The 20,686-nt window shown below is 40.5% G+C and overlaps 1 protein-coding gene across 1 annotated transcript in view; it reads left to right on the top strand.

The window, feature by feature from the left end:
* Positions 1-20,686, top strand: part of LOC308094705 (uncharacterized protein) — a 207,966-nt gene that overhangs the window by 170,100 nt on the left and 17,180 nt on the right. Inside the window, exons 4-6 of the mRNA XM_080441511.1 lie at positions 6,986-7,080; positions 8,087-8,132; positions 12,757-12,854. Coding sequence (XP_080297637.1) covers positions 6,986-7,080; positions 8,087-8,132; positions 12,757-12,854 — 239 coding nt within the window. The remainder of the gene's footprint in view (positions 1-6,985; positions 7,081-8,086; positions 8,133-12,756; positions 12,855-20,686) is intronic.

Here is a 20,686-nt window from a genome sequence, read left to right as displayed (position 1 = left end):
AGGCTTTTACTTCTACACTAGGTAAGGAATGGCAATGAATTACACATTATTACAGCCTACTGTAAACTGTGTACTGTACAGGCATACGTGTGTGCGCTGCATGCGCGGTGTGCGTAATAATTTGGATCAGTAGGCTGTGCTTCAGTTGTGTGCGCTGAGTCTGTGCACTTCGGTTGTGTGTGCTCATGTATCGAAAACAAATAGCCTATACGTAAGTCTATGTGGGATAGATAAGTGGTCAGTAAGTTTGATGTGCTGTATTGTTGGGTTTTCTGGAAAGCTGGCACAGAACGTTATATTTGTGCACAGTGGAGTAACAAGTTGTGCAGCCTTTCCATTTTGTTTTGAGCTCGGAATTAATATGCCCAAGATGCACAAATTAGTTGGACTGTGTGTGTGTGGTGTGTGGTGTGTGGTGGTGTGGTGTGGTGTGGTGTGGTGTGTGTGTGCGTGCATGATTTGTTTTGCCCCAAATGTGAAACTCCGCCTATGATCAGGAGAGCATGTAGCTCCGCATGCAGACTCGCATGCAAGGCTGTACAGCAGGTTAGTCAGGGGAGGACGCCATGCAGTCATCAGTGCTCCCTGGCTGGTCCATAACCAGCACACCACTGAACCATCATCAGGAGAGCACAGCAGCTCCACATGCCTACGGCGTGGCGGAGACAATAAAAGAGACAACTCCCTCTTGCCACTCTGAGTGTGACCCATTTCCTTTATAAATGTTGTATCTAAGAGGATATAGAGGAATGTTGTAATCTAAGAGGATATTGCACCAGAGAAGTCAGAGCGCGGTGGTAACAAAAAAGTGCATTTCTTCTTAGTGATGGCAACACTTAGCCTGGTAAAACCTCCCTCCGGAAATCTCATTTCCATTTGAAATCAAATGGAAATGAGATTTCCGAAGGGAGGGTTTACCAGGCTAGGCAACACTTCCCGTAAACTACATACTGTAGGGGGGAGTGTTACATTTCTGATAAACAGCCTGTCAGACCGCCCAAAAGAATATAAGACATCTCTGTTGAGCTGCTGTCATCATTTCACTCTACAACCTACAACTTCTACTGAGGTAAGGACACAACTAATTAAACTACTTTATTTAAGTTAAGTTATTTTTAAATACATTTTAGCAGTTTGGTAGGATACAGTTTTGCCATGGCCCATCATGTACTGCTTGTCCCATTTAAACGCAAGAAATATGTAAATTATACAATTTTCCAAACCTTTAACAAAGTGATTATTTTTTTTCAATCAGTACTTTTATATTAGGTGTACTGAACATGAATAGTGCTTGGGTGTCTGAGTGGTAAAATAGCCATGCAGGGAGGGCAATCTTTTGATCTCTGTGTCTCTGGTTGAGCGAGTTGGTCAACATCTGCATGCTGCTTTGCGGCGACCTGAATTACAGTTAGGCTATTATGATCCATGTCGTGTGATGAAGAAGACTACCGTTTGCTGGCGGTTTGAACAATCCTGAAATATAAACATTAGGGATGTGAATTGACTTTTGCGAGTCGACGTGTTGGAGGCATTTATGGATGAAGGAAATATTTAAAGGAGATGGAGGTGTGTGTGTGTGTGTGTGTGTGTGTGTGTGTGTGTGTGTGTGTGTGTGTGTGTGTGTGTGTGTGTGTGTGTGTGTGTGTGTGTGTGCGTGTGTGTGTGTGTGTGTGAGACCTGCCAACTCTCCTGCATCTCTCTGTATCTCTCTCTCTTTGATTCTGGCACACACCCCAAAAAAAACTCTCTCTCATTAATGAGAGAATGGGAATGTTACTCTTTTACTGTCACTTTATGTATATTATGTCTGGATAAACTCCAGTCCCACATACAGTGTACACATACACATACATGTATCTTGCAATTAAATGCAATCATAAAGAGTTAGTCACTTTTAAGTAATTAGTGGTTATTATTAAATATGGCTCTTCTATTGGTTCAGTCATCAAATCAAATTACATTTTGGGGGCTTTTTGGCCTTTATCTAGTTCAGTAGAGACAAACAGGAAAGAGAGATGGGGAGAGACATGCAGCAAAGTGGGAACGGGACTCGAACCTGTGATCGAGTTAGGCTACAATGGAGACTAGGTGCCCAGACCGCTATGCGATCTGTTCGGGCCATCACCTTGGTTCACACGCACGTTTCAATACAACAATGCAACCCTGTCTCTGCAGTGAACTAATGGACGGCTGAATGTTTTGCGTCATATTACATTGTTTTCATTACATTTTTCTTAATGCTGTGTATCACTCTCTCATGTGAAAGTGTGTCTGTGACACCTTGTAGGTTAAAAGGGGTCACAGAAGTTTGAGAGAGAGAGAGAGAGAGAGAGAGAGAGAGAGAGAGAGAGAGAGAGAGAGAGAGAGAGAGAGAGAGAGAGACCTTGGTTGTAGTCTTCGCCTCCTGTATCTTACATTACATCTATTCACATCTGAAGAGAATGATGCTAATGAGTCAGTGTTTCCTTCTGTGTTCTCTGTTTGTACCAGGGATCAACCATGGCAACTACACAGCAAGTCAACATCAAAGATATTCTGAGGCAGTTGGAAGATACAGAATTAAAAGAGCTGGAGCAGATCGACAGGAAGGATCTGGTGGAGAAGTTTTCACATGCAGTGTCAGCACCCAATAGAAGTGAAGGTAGATCAAGAGAAGGTAAACAGGGCCACTGGCTGTGTGTGTGTGTGTGTGTGTGTGTGTGTGTGTGTGTGTGTGTGTGTGTGTGTGTGTGTGTGTGTGTGTGTGTGTGTGTGTGTGTGTGTGTGTGTGTGTGTGTGTGTGTGTGTGTGTGTGTGTGTGTGTGTGTGTGTGTGTGTTCCATACTGTTAGCCTGTAATATGCTTAATGTGTGGGCGGGGCCAAATTCTTTAAACAAAATAATAATAAAAAACGCCATAGCATCCAATTAACCCCAAAATGGAATTGCATGTTGAGGGAACATAACTCTGTGACCCAGGGGTAGTAAGAGTGACGTCAGGACTTCGGTAATCTTAGAGCGCACCTACAAAAGCGATTTCACTTTTACACATAGGGGCTGCCACAAATGCTTAAAGTTGCACTGTATAATTAAGAAATGTGAAGCCCCCCCAGTTTCCTCGCACCCTGACGTGGCCTGGACTAAACTCAAACCATGCAAGCCCCAGTTTCCTCTCGCCCTGACGCGACCTGGACTAGACTCAAACTGTACAATCTTACAGGATGTCTTATTGTATTATTTTTATGTCTACTTCCTGTTTACTCCTGCTGTCAGCCCTTCCCTTCCTGTTCAAGCCCCCAGAGTTGCTGAGAAACATTGAAGCTGCCACCCCAGTGGCCAAAGCTGGAACTGCAGGCAGGGAGAAATACATGCACGCGCAAAACATACTGAGAGATATTTATATTTATACATATAAATATGTAAACATATTATACATACATACATATGCATTTACATATAAATATGCATCTCGAGTGTATTTAATAAATATCTCGCGTTCAATCCTTGACACACGGGCTGCCGTAGAACGCAAAAAGGACACTAGTGCGCATGCTCATAACTCTACGTGTGGTCAAAATCGAACCAATAATTCTACTTCCGGCAGGTTTCCGGGTGCTTCAAAACGCCACTGAGCACATTCATTGAAATGATAGCTGGGGGCGGGGCAATCCGCCCTCTAGTTATATTATACCTCTATGTTCCTGTTATGGTGGCCAATGACAGGGTCACATGGTGCCAAACTGGCATTCCTCAGATGATCCCTGACCTTCCTGGCCGTCACTTTGTCTGTCTGTTTGTTTCCTTTGTCTCAGTCGCGTTCAAACACTCACAAAACCCTGAGTGTTATCTTAACTCTGAGCGTGTACAAATGTAACCAAATGGACCCGTATGGGTCCATTTGGTTACATTTGTGCACTCTCAGAGTTCAAAAGATTTTACTGTGTACATTCTAATTTACAAATGTATTCTCATTTGTTCTCTCATATCACTTGACGGATTGAGGAGAGATCTTCACCTCCCTCAGTGAGGTGACGTTGGTGTTGTATATGCTTCCGACAATGTATATGCTTCAGGTTTTCCTGCATCATGATGCTGAAAAACGTAACGGGTCTATGGATCCTAAACAAAGAGGAGGAGGAGGGACTAGGACAGGTGGGTGGTGCTAAGGTGGTGGAGGAGGTGCTAAGGTGAGAACCAGGTATACTTAATGAACTGGAGGCGTGTCCACATAAAAACATAATTTTAACAATTTCTGTACACTTTTTTGAAAAAATCTTCCACCTAGTATAACCATAATACCTGATGATTATGTTTTAGGGGGGGGGGGGGGAATCACTGAAAATCACGGCACCCCGTCTTTAAGCCTCCGGTTAGAACTTTTCCCATCTGGCAACACTGCTTTAAAGTAAGTCAACGGCGTGTACTCTGTGGTCCCTTCCTTTAATGTTAAGGAAGGTTTTACTCTTTACATTTGTGGAAACGTTCTTGCCTTGACCAACACCTCCCACTGTGGAGTCTGGATGTTCATGAAACTGCTAGCCAACATACTTTTATTTTGCATTTGTTTCAAAATGTAACTTTTTCCCCCTTCTTTACAAATTATATCAGTTTAACAATTTGAGTGAAAAGGTTGAATCTTTTAACTATTTCTGAATACTTAGTATTTGGTATGTCCCCTTTTGCTGTGAGAGCATGGGCTCGAGCTGGCATGAACTCCACAGGAATTTGACACATTTGTTAGTATTGTTGCAGACTCAGGAATGTAGCAGTAATGCTACAATAATGATGCAATGATAATGGTTTTCAGAATATGATTGTGTTTAGTGACTGCAATGAAAACAATTGGAATGGAATTCAACTGTAAAGGGCCGTATAAAGCATTATAACTATAAAGCACTATAACTATAAATAAAATATAATAGTTTTAATTTGTGGATGGCAGAGTCCACACCACAACTATAACAAAGACAATGGTGCACAAAATACAACCGTAGTTATAGTGCTTGGTGTGAACGGCCCTTATGTAATGCTATTATATACAGTATATGGATTATGTAGGTAATTCAAATGTTTTTGTGTTATGTCAGATGTGTGTATTATGTGTTGCATGCAAGGCTACTGTGTCGCAAGACACATTTCAGTGAAAGCTGATAATAAAGTGATATTGTATCTTATCATCGTATTAGGTTTCAGAAATATGTATGTTACTAATGATTACAGTGATAACTGTAACTCTACTTACCCCTCTGTTAAGCAAGGATAAAAGTGCTCGGGTGGCGCAGTGGTAAAGTCACTGCCCACCACTGCGGAGGTTGTGGGTTCAAATCCACTGTGGTGCATTCGGCTTTGTCGAGCGTCTATGCGAACACAATTGGCCCGTGTTCGGGGGCGGGAAGCCGGGCGGGGAGGGTGATATCGTTCATTGCACGTACATGTACTCCTACGGGCTGGGGTGGCACCTGTCAGCAAGGAGTGTTGGGCGGGAGGAGTAGGACGAAGGCTCTACGGCCTCCTGGTGGGGGCTCCTCACTGACAGGTGAGTCAGTAGGATACGACAGCAGTGACAACACAGAAATGTGTGGGGAGGAATCAATTGGCATAACGACTAAATTGGGGAGAAAAAGGGGTAAAAAATATAAATAATTGGCTACTCTAAATAAAATGTAAAAAAGCAAGAATAAAAGAAAACAAACAAAATCACATACAGTTACCTTTAAAAAGAACAGTAAACATTTGGTACATTACTATGAAATGACTCAACATCTAAATTAACTCTTAACATGAAATCTTTGTGCTTACTTAGATGGACATGTCATCTCCTTCGGCACATGCTTGCTCCTTACTCCAAGTGCTGAACACATGTGAACACAATCACTTTTGAGAATCATAACTCCTCAAAAGAATAGACCAATTATTTGTTTACCAACATTGAGACTGGATGCACAGGTGATTGTTTCATGCAATCAATTCTCAAACTGTTGTTTTGGGGTGTGCTGGTTTCAGCGCAGCCCGAAGACCCCCTCTTGTGTGTTGGCTACTAGTGCCGCGCGCCCTAACGAGACCTGACAGAATGGGTTTCATTTGCAACCAGTATGACGCTTGCAACCAGTGTGACGTCGTCTGTTAAGGGGTCCATTCGCCTGTTTCCTAGGCTGTGTGTTTTCCACTTCCTGTCGATTTCATTGGATATCATTGGTCATCTGACCAGTTTCATTGGATTTCATTGGATCAAATCGACAGGAAGTGGAAAACACAGCCTAGGAAACAGGTGAATAGGCAGTGACAGTAAGATGGAAGACTCTCTGTTTCCTGCTTCTTCTAACAATGCTTCCGCTGAGGCACTCCTGACTCTGGGAATACCCAAAAGGGTGCAACACCTTCTAGTGGTTTTTCGGTGTTATCTTATTTTGATTGATTGATTGAATACTTTATTAAGTTTGCAAAAAGTACAATTATACAATAATGCTAAAAGGATTACACAAAAAGCCCTGAGGGCTTGTCTCCATTGTGGCCATTGTTTCCACCTGGCTACATAAATAAAGAAAATGGTTCTTTGTTCGAAGGCTTTGCTTAGTAGTGATTAATATTATTAGCCGTTGTGTAGCATTCATTTGGTGGTTTCAGAGTTACAAGGTTCTGTAAATGCATTGTGCAAACAATACAGCAATGTTTTGATATTAAAAAGAAGATTTACTTTTAAAGTATTTTCAGTACTTTAAATTATATAAAAGTTTTCCTGACCAAATTTCACTTATAGTGAAATAAGTAATCGGGTTGTGTACTTTGTCCACCATTGATCCCTACGGGCCTGTACATCAGAATACAATAAAGCACACATTTGTGCTTTATTGACATTTTCTCCTGAGCAAGCAGGCAGGCTCTATTAGCTCAATTGTAAAATTGTCAGCACTTGCGCAGGAAACCGGGTTAAAATCCGGGGTAGAAGAGGAAAGTTACATAGTGCAGCTTTAATAGCTTTTATGTTTTGTTTTGCCTTCACTTTCCAGACCCCCCACCCACGGTCCAACCCCCCCACCATGGCCCACAAGACAGCCCTGATCCTTCCATGACTCACCCTCTTATGACGTGTGACGGCCCTCATGTAAGTTTTAATTTTTCACCTGTATTCCCATTCCATATTTTACCAAGGAGTCCCGGCCAAGACAGCAGCATAAAAACGTTAACATAAAATAAACATAAAACAGCAATAAAAAAATCCATGTAATAATAAAATGTAAAATGAACATAAAACAAGAAAAGTACATGGTGATTTAGCTGCGTTCAGTAGCAGTACAGTGACAAAATAGTCCTTGATTATCTTTTTAAAACCCTCCATGCTGATAACAGAGTATGGTTTTATGTAACTCACATCAAGATGAGGATTGGAGACACATTAAAAGCAGTTCCACCAAAGAAAGGTTTGTGGAATAACAGACAAAGCAATAATGTACGGAAATTGTTCATGTGATACAGCAGTGTTATTCCATGAACCCGTGGTTCACGTTTAAGTGTACAATGTGTCCTTAGTCTGACCTATGCTCTGTCTGTCAGTCCACTGAGCTTCATAGGAAACACCCTCTGCTGGCCATCCAGGACCTATCCCAGGTCAGAATATAATCCTTGAAAACTGCACTGGTCAAACCTTTAAATGCCATCCTCAAGGAATATAGAAAAAGAAAGAATGGTTCAAAAGGAAAAAGCAGTCACCTGCAATGTGCATGATGATGATGATGATGTTGATGTTTTATCTGCTTCCTCAGAGGATATCTCGTGGGAAGGGGTATTCTGTTGTATTCTATTTAGATGTATGTATGCTGTTTGCTTGTCCACAACTGCTAAATATGTTATTTGGAAAGTATGTTATTCACAAATATTCTGCAGTAGGTTTGATGGTTAGCCTACCTGCTATTCTAGATACTTAGTTTCTAGCACTTAGCTGGCACTTTGTAAGTCACTCCAAGAAGAGCTTTTGATCTGCTGAATGCCAACAGTTTAACTGTGAATTGTTCTGCTGTATTTTAACTGTCTGTAGGTTTAGGTTATTGTGTTTTTATGTCTTTAATATTAAGACTATTGTATGGGGACTCAACAGAACTCTCTCTCCACAGGACCCTGAGTTGGGGGAGAAGGAGCTGCTGGTGGGAGCTCACGAAGGTAAGGCCTTATGGAATTCAAATGAGCAGTATTTTAATGAAGGGCATCCCCCCTAGGTTTAACCAGCAAACCCCAAATCCCCCTTCCCAGTTCCCACATTTTTTAAAGCCAACTATAAATCTAAAAGCTTACCTTATGGCTCAAAGTTGAATTTGTTTTGGCACTGTGTTCTGTTCTCCTCTCTTACAATGTGTGTGTTATTTGATGTAATAAGTGTGATGTATATCCGTTAGGAACTGCACGTCTGTTTAGTTCCTGCCGTACAGTAGAGTTACCGTCGCCTCCTAAAGTGCTTTTTTAAATTTAATTTACTTCCATTTTCACAGTTTGATATTGTTAATAGTATTTAACATGAATTTTTATTAAATGTTTTAGCTTACAGATAACTGTCAACAGCAGGGGTGTAATGGTGGCAGAACGCTAGTTTAATAACGTGCATTGCACGCATCTTATTTCACCTATGTTGTGTAAACATAGTAGGAAACATGTTTGTATGGGAAATTACTAGTTTTTAGCTAATAGTTTTAGTCTTTGTAAATCTTCTCAAGGAATGCCTTGAATTGAGCTCAAACTAAACGTTTGTTTTGAACAAGTATCTTTCTCTTCTTCGATGGTGGCTGAGGCATTGTTGCGTGCAGATAGGATACTGCAGCACCGGCTACTGAAGCCAAAATGCTGTGTTGCTTACCGTGTATGCGAGGAGTGAGGATGCATTTGCACACTCACTTGTAAACCTGTTGCCAAGTAGCCATTTAGGGGGAGGCTAACCAGTCAGCTAGCTTAGCTGGGGAAGCACCAAGTGTATGAGGAGAGAGGTCAGCTCAGTCCCTCTGTGATCTTCATCAGTTAAAGGGATATTTCACTTTCAAACATATTTGGGGTCATTTTAACATCTACTCTGGCTTTTGTGAGGACCCCAGACAGTTTTTAAGTTGCTTGATTCAGTATTTAGATATTTGATATGAATTTTAATCTGACAAATTAATATATGTCAAATGAATATATGTGTTTCCTATACAAACCCATTGTAATGAAAACACCCGTCCTTGGTTCTGGTGACTGATATGTTCCTTCTAATGCGTGAGGGGGCCGTGTTTTTTCAATTACTTCCATTTCATTTATTTTATTTTTGTATGATATTATATTTTTTTCATTTTCCCAAAAGATTCTAAAACAAATATATATTTGGGCCAGTTACAATGAAAACAAAAAAGGCCATTATTATGTCAACTGATGAATAAATGTTGACAAAACGTAGCTTCTTGAAATTAACCTCACTTCAGCAGGCTTTTCCACATGGCAGAGAAACTTCACAAACATTTAAAATGGTTAATGACTACATAAAGAGCAAAAGCAAAACATCCCGAGAGTAAAAAATAATTCGATAGAGCAATGGCATGTAGACATGCCATAGCCACAGATTATAGAAAAAACTGACAACTGTCAGCACATAAACTTATAATGATTATGTATTACGATCACAGGCATGCCTCACACCAAGATAGAGAACCCTTACACACTGATTGTATACCCTCGTCATTCTATGAAAACGTGCCATTTTTCATTTTCAGTGTTTGATTTTTAAAATACCATTTTAAAAGTTTTTAAGTCCTTTTTTGGATGAAGTAGATCCGTACCTAGCAGAAACATGAGCCGTGCCATCTGAGGCTATTTTATTTTTCATATTTTTTCACACTATTAATCAGTGTGCATGTGCATTTCGTTTTGTAATTACTTTTTGTAAATGTTTTAAAAACATATTTAGAACAAATGTCATACAATATAAATTCCCCCTGTTACACTCAGTGTGTTTGTCAAGTGAAAATATAAGTTTTACTTTTTTTCTCACAGATCAACCTGCATTTTTGCAATTGATACGCCAACAGCACCTTTTTTTTAAAGAAAAAGTTATAAAAACAAAATATATTATATTACAAAAAAATGATTACTGGTCACTTTTATTTAACAGATTTCGCATTCATCGGATACCAAACATGTTGAAGTGTAAATTAAAACTATTCAACAAACAACTTTTAACTCATTTTAAACAGGGGTTGACAGCGTGAGCTCATCTCCCTTTGTCAAACATTACAAAACTCAAAGAAAATTCATAAAAAGAAAAGCACACTTAGCTGACTTTTTGCTAGCAACTTCATGAAAAAAGAGTGATGATGTCACTTCCTGGAAAGGATGGACTTTTGGAACATTCCATTACCTCTGATGGGGTGTTTTCTTTTAACAGTAACAGGGTACTTGACTAAAACATGGGGACACAACTAAAATAATATTTTTTTCACAATATTAACCAAATAAAAAATAAAACCCTTTCTAATATTTCATTTTTTATCCCACAAAATTCTAGTAATACTACATTACATTACATTACAGTAATTTAGCAGACGCTCTTATCCAAAGTGCATTCTAGGTAGGGAAGAAAACTACTAATCACCAGAAGTTTTAAGGGCATTCTCTTCTAAAACAAGCAACTAAGAGTATACCTAGCTAGCGCTAAGATAAAAGTGCAATATATTAGCTACCTACTTTCTTAAACAGATGAGACAAATAGGAAAATCAAATGAGCAAGAGCTAATACTAACAATTATACTGACATGATACTGACAATGATACTTATCTGACATGATAATGACACTTTTCTCAACAATTTGAGCCGTTATTACATTATGAACTGTTATTACATTATGAGCGACAACGCATGTTCTTAATGTAACACATTATTACATTATTACATTATGCAAAAATCTGGTATTACGTTATGCGCTCATGATTTTATTACATTATGAGCTGATTATTACATTATGAGCTTTTATTACATTTAGTTTATTACATTACATTACATTACATTACATTACATTACATTACAGTCATTTAGCAGACGCTTTTATCCAAAGCGACTTACAATAAGTGTATTCAACATAGGTAGGGAACGAAAACTACTAATCACCAGAAGTCTTTAGTGCATTTTCTGCAAAAACAAGCAACCAAGAGTATACCTAGCGCTAAGGTAAAAGTGCAATATATCAGCTACCTATTTCCTTAAACAGATGAGACAAAATAGCTAAATCAAATGAGCATGAGCTAAAACAAATAAGTGTATCGACTAAACAAGATCCAATAAACAATACAGCAATAGAAAACAAGCGTTCGTACAACTAGTTAACAACAAGTAGGTCAGGCAGAGAGGAAGGGTAGTGTTTCCTGAAGAGGTGGGTTTTCAGTCTGCGGCGAAATATGGGCAGTGACTCTGCTGTCCTAACATCAGTGGGAAGTTCATTCCACCACTGTGGGGCCAGAACAGTGACCGTGTGGATCGGCCAGAAGGACCCTTGAGTGACGAGGCAATCAGTCGCCCCGAGGTGGCAGACCGAAGTGGTCGGGCAGGGGTGTAGGCATCGACCATAGCCCGGAGGTAAGAAGGAGCTGTTCCTTTCACTGCCCTATAGGCTAGCACCAGGGTTTTGAACTGGATGCGAGCCGCTACGGGGAGCCAGTGTAGAGAACGGAGAAGGATGGTTGTGTGGGAGAACTTGGGGCGGTTGAACACCAGACGAGCCGCAGCTTTCTGAACAAGCTCCAGAGGTCTGATGGCCGGAGCACCAGCAAGGAGGGAGTTGCAGTAGTCCAGGCGGGAGATGACGAGAGCCTGGATGAGCACCTGGGCTGCCTTCTCCGTGAGGAAGGGGCGAATCCTCCTGATGTTGTAGAGGAGGAATCTGCAGGACCTTGTCACTGATGCGATGTTTGCCGAGAACGTCAGTTGATCGTCCAGGGTCACACCCAGATTCTTCGCAGTCCGAGTTGAGGTCACCACAGCATTATCAATGGTGATGGCCATGTCTCGGTGTGGACAGCCCTTCCCCGGGAGGAACATCAGCTCGGTCTTGTCCAGGTTGAGCTTCAGGTGGTTTGTCGACATCCACTCCGAGATGTCAGCCAGACAAGCAGCAATGCGTGCCTCCACTTGGGTATCAGAGGGGGGGAATGAGAGGATCAGCTGGGTGTCATCGGCATAGCAGTGGTAGGAAAAGCCATGGGAGTGGATGACAGCACCCAGAGATGTAGTGTAGAGAGAGAAAAGAAGAGGACCCAGAACCGAGCCTTGGGGAACCCCAGTTGTGAGCCTGTGTGGTTCTGACACAGACCCTCTCAGCATCACCTGGTAGGAGCGACCCGTCAGGTAGGATGCAAACAGGGAGAGTGCAGAGCCTGAGACACCCATCCCCTCGAGGGTGGAGAGGAGGATCTGATGGTTCACCGTGTCGAACGCTGCAGACAGGTCCAGGAGTATCAGAACGGAGGAGAGAGAGTTCGCTCTCGCGGCATGGAGCGACTCCGTCACTGCAGTCTCTGTCGAGTGACCCACTTTGAACCCAGACTGGTTGGAGTCCAGGAGGTTGTTCTGGTGGAGATAGGAGGACAGTTGTTTAAAGACAGCACGTTCGAGAGTTTTAGATAGGAAGGATAGAAGGGAAACCGGTCTGTAGTTCTTGATCTCAGAGGGGTCAAGTGTCGGTTTCTTCAGGAGGGGGGTGAGTCCGTGTGTGTGTCCGTGTTACATAGTGCAGCTTTAATAGCTTTTATGTTTTGTTTTGCCTTCACTTTCCAGACCCCCCCACCCACGGTCCCACGGTCCACCATGGCCCACAAGACGGCCCTGATCCTTCCATGACCGAACCTCTTATGATGATGATATACGGCCCTCATGTAAGTTTTTATTTTTCACCTGTATTCCCATTCCATCTTTTACCAAGGAGTCCTGGTCAAGACAGCAGCATAAAAACATTAACATAAAATGAATAAAACAAGAAAAGTACATACATGGTGATTTAGCAGTGTTCAGTAGCAGTACAGTGACAAAATAGTCCTTGATTATCTTTTTAAAACCCTCCATGCTGATAAGAGAGTATGGTTTTATGTAACTCACATCAAGATGAGGATTGGAGACACATTAAAAGCAGTTCCACCAAAGAACGGTTTGTGGAATAACAGACAAAGGAATAATGCAAAATTGTTCATGTGATACAGCAGTGTTATTCCGTGAACCCGTACACAAAACGTGTTCTGTGGACCAGGTTTAAGTGTACAATGTGTCCTTAGTCTGACCTGTGCTCTGTCTGTCAGTCCACTGAGCTTCATAGGACACTCCCTCTGCTGGCCATCCAGGACCTAACCCAGGTCAGAATATAATCCTTGAAAACTGGTCAAACCTTTAAATGTAATCCTCAAGGAATATAGAAAAGGAAAGAATGGTTCAAAAGGAAAATGCAGTCACCTGCAATGTGCATGATGATGATGATGATGTATCTGCTCCTCAGAGGATATCTCGTGGGAAGGGGTATTCTGTTGTATTCTATTTAGATGTACAGTGGTAGCCAGTTGAGATCATCACATTGGGTACCCACTAGATCAGTACCTCTCAGGTACCCATCAAAGCCACACCCCTCTGGGGGGGTGGTTTTGCCTTGGAGGGAGGAGTTTAGCATTATTTTTTTTCCCACCGTGCAATACAGTAAGTGGACAGTAGATGGCAGGGCCGAGCAACTATTGGTTGTGGTTTACCTACTAGTCTACTTGTTCTACTGTAGAAGCCTACTATAGCAGTAATTATACTTTAAATAGTGTAATTTCTATGAGGTGTCCATAACACCATACAGACAATTTTGGCTATTCTAAACCAAGTCCTATTTGCACTGCATTTTTTCTTGTTAAAGAGACAATTTAAAAAACACGTGTGTGTGTAAAGAGTTTACACACACATTTCAATTTGTATTTAAAGTGAAATATCCCTTTAACTATATTCTACAGTTTAACCCAGTGATTCTCAACCTTTTTCATTTCAATTTCATTACAGTATGTATTTCATATCTATTGCTTTATTTAGGCATTTTGTATCACAATATATATATTTTCTTTTAATAAGGGTAATAATAATAATAATAATAATAATAATAATAATAATAATATCTATCTATAGGCATCTCACTTCAGCTGAAACAGTGAAGTGTTACTTGAGTAAAAGTACAAAAGTATTGGCATTAAAATATACTTAAAGTACCAAAAGTAAAAGTACTAAAATGTTTGAAAATAGTCAATCTACAAGCTTGTAGATTGGCTATTTTCAAATGGTATAAAATAGGGCTAAAGTGGTTAATGTTTATGTTTTATAATATAATCATTTATATCTGCAAAGTAACTAAAGTTTTCAAACAATTGTAGTGGAGTAAAAGTACAATATTTGAACTCTGATCTCACTCTTGGAAGTCAGTCTCACTAGGATAAGGATAATTCCTTTTAACAGGTCGTTCATGAAAGTCCTTGCGGTCTTGTTTCCAATGAGAACCTGTGAACCATATGCTGAGATAGCCTGGAATCGAACCTGGGGCAACCAGGGCCTCTGGTTCCCTAGGTGGGCTCACTAACCACTCAGCTATGGCCGCCCCTGATCGACCACTAACCACTGCACTAGTGGTGTGTGTGTGTGTGTGTGTGTGTGTGTGTGTGTGTGTGTGTGTGTGTGTGTGTGTGTGTGTGTGTGTGTGTGTGTGTGTGTGTGTGTGTGTGTGTGTGTGTGTGTGTGTGTGTGTGTGTGTGTGTGTGTGTGTGTTCTTTGGCTATTCAAAAATAGCAACTCAAACTACAAGCTCATAGCGTGCCACACTATGACTTTTTGAAAAATAATCTGAAAATGTATGCAAATCTTTTAATCTATATACACATTATAAAATCAAATCTTTGCTTTTGGGGGTCCCTGGAACAAGATATATTGAGTCTTTGACTGTGAGGTGGGTGTCGTTAGCCCGCCAGACAGCCAATACACTATGCATTCAGCAGAGGGACCCTCGCCTATAGTGATGCAAATGTCTTCATGGGCATGGGATGCCAGGGTTGGGGGCCAGGGTTGGGGGTTGGGGGTACTTTATTTTCCAGGGATGGCTAGATTTTCCAGCGTAAGACAACGATTGTAATTTAGCCTTCTTTAGCTTTTGCAAAGTAGAAATACTCTGTTACAAGTAAAAATCAGGAAATAAAAATAAATACTTGAGTTAAAGTACAAAAGTATTGGTATCAAAATGTACTGGTAAAGAACTCTACAGAATGGGAAAACAGTGCGTGTGTGTGTGTGTGTGTGTGTGTGTGTGTGTGTGTGTGTGTGTGTGTGTGTGTGTGTGTGTGTGTGTGTGTGTGTGTGTGTGTGTGTCTGTCTCTCTCTCTCTCTCTCTCTTCTAACAATCGAATAATAAAGTGAAAATCCCCCCCTCTCTCTCTGTCTTCTTGTTTTTCTCTCACTGTATCTCTGTATTTCTCTCTCACACAGACAGTAGTTCTCAACGGGCCTGAAAATTAAAGCCCGGCTCTAACTGGGCCCGACTGCGAATAATAATGTGGTTACTGTGAAGATATGAACCCAACTCAGTTTAATTTGTGGGAGAATTCGATAAAGGAGGACTCACAGCTAATTTAGAAGCAAGGAAAATTGACATTTGATGCGTATTGACTGTTTACTACTATAGTTACTTTACTGTGTGTGTGTGTGTGTGTGTGTGTGTGTGTGTGTGTGTGTGTGTATGTGTGTGTGTGTGTGTGTGTGTGTGTGAGCCAACTTGTGAAATGCACGCCTCAACACACTTTACACATTAATGTTGATGCAACTGAATAACCTGCTCAATCCTTGTCTATAGTGTGCACCACGGCACGCGTCCGCTCTTTTGTTAAACAAATCAAACAAAGTTAATGAGCGATCGTTAACACTTGTGTGTCTGTTAATGACCTGGTCTATTCATCACAATTCAATTCTGCAAATTGCTCAATCTTTGTCTATTGTTATTGAAGAGTGTAAATATCCTGTCTTTTGTGTCCATGATAATTTAGCCCATCCGACGGTGTGAGCACAAGGACACCACCTCCACAATGGCTGGTACTGTGTGTGTGTGTGTGTGTGTGTGTGTGTGTGTGTGTGTGTGTGTGTGTGTGTGTGTGTGTGTGTGTGTGTGTGTGTGTGTGTGTGTGTGTGTGTGTGTGTGTGTGTGTGTGTGTGTGTGTGTGTGTCAGTGAGTGAGAGACTGAAAGCGAGAGAGAGAGTGTGAGGAAGAGGGTGGGAGGGAGAAAGTGAAGGGAGAGATATTGAAAGAGTATGAGAGAGAGAGAGTCACTTCACACAGAGAGAGGAAACAGAGAGAGAGAGAGAGAGACCACAACAATTCACATATTGTTTGTTCTTGTAGACGTGTCACTAAGGACTCCTGTTTTCAAAAGTCTACAACCTAAACTACATAATTTACTACTCACATAGCCTACATTCATAAAGCCTTTTTGGAATTATCTTTATTTTATCATTATTATTATCATTTACATGCATGTTGTGAGTGACAGTAGAATAATGTGTGTGTGTGGGGAGAGTAAGTTGTGAACTGCGGGTGTTTGGGGGGAAACGAGGCTGCTGAGTCGTTGCCATGTCTGCTTATTATAAGCGACTTTGGGCTTGTTCTTGTGTAAAGTCGCTTGTAAATATTGGTAATTGTGTGTTTGTTTGTTTTTGGGGGGGGGGGCTTGTTTAGTTGCTTATTTTGGCTTCCTACCTAAATGTTGTCAATGTCATTCTCAAACATTTTCATGTGAAGGACCTCCAAATTAAAATGCACTTGTCTGTCTGTCCCCCCCCCCCCCCCATACAAGATTTGATCAAATGTTTCAAAAACATTACAAATTTTTCTATTTTATGTTCACTTTTTTTTTATGAATAGCAAATGTATGTAGATTAAAGTTGTAAAACTGTTTTTGATGCTACAGACAGTATAGTCGCTTCGTTTGGGCTTGTTTTCGACGTGGATCTAGTTGCTTGTTTCTCTCGCTAAACGTGGCAACGCTACTGCTGAGTTGCTAAGCAGGGACAGGGAAGTTGTGGCTCTGGCCTCACACTGTGATATGGAGCCTCTAACAGGCCTCTGGGGGGAGCTTCTTCTTTCTTCTTGCCGGAACTGTTAGGCCGCGCGGCCGGGGGAGTATTTTGGGGGGGGTCCAAAATGTTTTGGGGGGCCCAAAACTCGTAAAATGCATAGATTTTGGTGTAGAAATGACAAGCACATGATATCGCATAGAAAATAGTTGTGCAAATATTGTACTTTTACTCCACTACAATTATTTGAAAACTTTAGTTACTTTGCAGATATACATTATTACATTATAAATCATACATTAATCCCTTTAGCCCTATTTTATACCTCGGCTATTTGAAAATAGCCGATCTACAAGCTCCACAAGCTTGTAGATCTGCTATTTTCAAACATTTGAGTAGTTTTACTTTTGGTACTTTAAGTACATTTTTATACCAATACTTTTGTACTTTCACTCAAGTAAATTTTCATGTGCTTTACATACATACATTGCAGTATTGATACTTTTACTTAAGTAATTGAGTACTTTTCCCACCACTGTACCTGGGCGTTGTTGTTCTACAAACTTTGTTTTTAACCACATTGTCAGCTTCTTCAACTCTGTCTTCTTTTCTCTTAAACATCTCAGTTAGTTTTCGTTGCATTGTGCTTCATTTATTTTTTAAATTGCATTCTTCATCAAAACAGTGTATATCTGTCTGTCAGCCAACCAGAAACATGTTTTGAACGTTGGTGGGATTTAATTCGTCGTAAAGCCCGCCTTCTTTATCCGGTAATTTAAAAACACACACATAGGCACGGACAAAGGCCGTTTCCGTATCCGTTTTATACCGGATCTTCAAGCTGCAAAGTGAATTGATCCCAGTCCCAGTTCACTGGAGAAGACGAGACGAGACGCTTCTCGGCTCAGTAAAATAAATAAACACCGTAAAAATAGCACGGATTAAGCTGACACAAACACACAGTGGAACAATTCAAAAGCACTTTATTAGAACATTTAACACTTGTGTATGTTAATCTGACGTTAGTAGATTATGTTTTCTTCTTGAACATGGCCATGGGTCTGTGGCAGGGTATTTAATATGGATCTGCTATTTTCAAAAGATTCGTATACATTTTATACATTTGAAAAGTGTAAAGAAAACCACAAAAGAAAACCACATTAAAAACATAGCATTTTCGTGCCATGATGCAAGCAAAAGCTAGAAAAGCAAAATTATAATCTTTGTCCTAAGCTGGAATCGAACCCCGACCATTAAACGGAGAGTCCATAGCCTGGACCGTCAGGCCACTGACACCTCACTTTTATACCTTGAAATATCTGACACTTAACCCTACCCGACATAGCTGTAATATATATGCAGATGTACAGCTCACAACATGCCACTTCGTGTCACGATGCAAGCTTGTACATCTGCTATTTTTTGTTGTGTAGGACACACACACACACACACACACACACACACACACACACACACACACACACACACACACACACACACACACACAGTAAAGTAACTATATAGTAGTAAACAGTCAATACGCATCAAATGTCAATTTTCCTTGCTTCTAAATTAGCTGTGAGTCCTCCTTTATCGAATTCTCCCACAAATTAAACTGAGTTGGGTTCATATCTTCACAGTAACCACATTATTATTCGCAGTCGGGCCCAGTTAGAGCCGGGCTTTAATTTTCAGGCCCGTTGAGAACTCTACTGTCTGTGTGAGAGAGAAATACAGAGATACAGTGAGAGAAAAACAAGAAGACAGAGAGAGAGGGGCGATTTTTACTTTATTATTCGATTGTTAGAAGAGAGAGAGAGAGAGAGAGAGAGAGAGAGAGAGAGAGAGAGAGAGAGAGAGAGAGAGAGAGACAGACACACACACACACACACACACACACACACACACACACACACACGCGCACTGTTTTCCCATTCTGTAGAGTTCTTTGAAGAATAATGGCTGGAACAGAGTGTCCTACAGAACGTGTTCCGACTCCATTCGGATGCTTTTTCTACTTTTGGTACATTTTACAAGTACATTTTGATACCAATACTTTTGTACTTTAACTCAAGTATTTATTTTTATTTCCTGATTTTTACTTGTAACAGAGTATTTCTACTTTGCAAAAGCTAAAGAAGGCTAAATTACAATCGTTGTCTTACGCTGGAAAATCTAGCCTTCCCTGGAAAATAAAGTATCCCCAACCTTCAGTGTGAAGCTGGAGCTAGAATCGAACCCTGACCACTAAACGGAGAGTCCATAGCCTGGACCGTCAGGCCACTGATACCTCACTTTTACAATTGGAAAATCTGATAACTAACCCTACCCAACATAGCTGTAATATATATGCAGATGTACAGCTCACAACATGCCACTTAGTGTCACGATGCAAGCTTGTACATCTGCTATTTTTTGTTGTGTAGGAAAGTAACTAAGTACATTTAAGCAAGTACTGTGCTTAAGTAAAATTTTGAGGTTATACTAGTTACGTTGTAGATTTAGATTACTTGTAGAGCTTGTAGATCTGATATTTTCAAAAGATTTGTATACATTTTATACATTTGAAAAGTTGTGAAATGGGACATTCTACATAATGAGTACTTTCTACTTTTGGTACTTTAAGTACATTTTGATACCAATACTTTTGTACTTTACTCAAGTACATTTTTATTTCCTCACTTTTACTTGTAACGGAGTATTTCTACTTTGCAAAAGCTAAAAAAGGCTAAATTAAAGTTACCGCCTTATGTTGGAATTGAACCCCGACCATTAGACTGCGAGTCCACGGCCTGGACCATCAGGCCATTGAGAACGCACTCTCAACAGGTGAAAGATCCACAATTCCATCTTGTACATCTGCCATTTTTTATTGTGTAGGAAAGTAACTAAGTACATTTACGCAAGTACTGTGCTTAAGTACAATAATTATTTTGAGGTACTTTTACTTTACTGGAGTATTTAATACTTTTACTTCTACTCCACTACATCTCAGAGGAAAATATTGTACTTTTACTCCACTACAATTAAATGAAAACTTTTGGTTACTACTAGTTACTTTGTAGATTTTGATTACAATTACAAAACACACAAACCACTTCAGCCCTAAATATATTTCAGCCGATTGAAAATAGCAGATCTACAAGCTCACAGTGAGTTTGTACAGTAGATTGTAGATAAATGTGGAAGGAGATATAGTCACTGTGATGCTGCTCAGTGTGAACGCGCCACCCTGTGGCTGAATGGCCACACTACATGTTGAAATTAGATACAATACATCTGGGGGGCGTGTCTGAGAATCTGGGGGTGTGGCCGAAAAAGGTACCTGTGTGTGAAAAAGGTACTGTTTTGAAAATGGTGAAGAAACCAACTGGCTACCACTGTATGTATGCTGTTTACTTGTCCACAACTGCTAAGTATGTAATTTGGAAAGTATGTTATTAACAAATATTCTAAAGTAGGGTTGATGGTTAGCCTACCTTTTACCCTATATACTTAGGTTTTAGCACTTAGCTGGGACTTTGTAAGTCGCTCCAAGAAGAGCTTTTGATCTGCTGAATGCCAACATTTTAACTGTGAATTGTTCCGCTGTATTTTAACTGTCTCTAGGTTTAGGTTATTGTGTTTTTATGTCTTTATTAAG

This window comes from Gymnoscopelus braueri (genome assembly GCF_963280865.1).
Source record: "Gymnoscopelus braueri genome assembly, chromosome: 11".
Lineage (NCBI taxonomy): Eukaryota > Metazoa > Chordata > Actinopteri > Myctophiformes > Myctophidae > Gymnoscopelus > Gymnoscopelus braueri.
The sequence above is the reverse complement of the archived record's forward strand: the minus strand, read 5'-3'. Positions and strand labels throughout refer to the sequence as shown.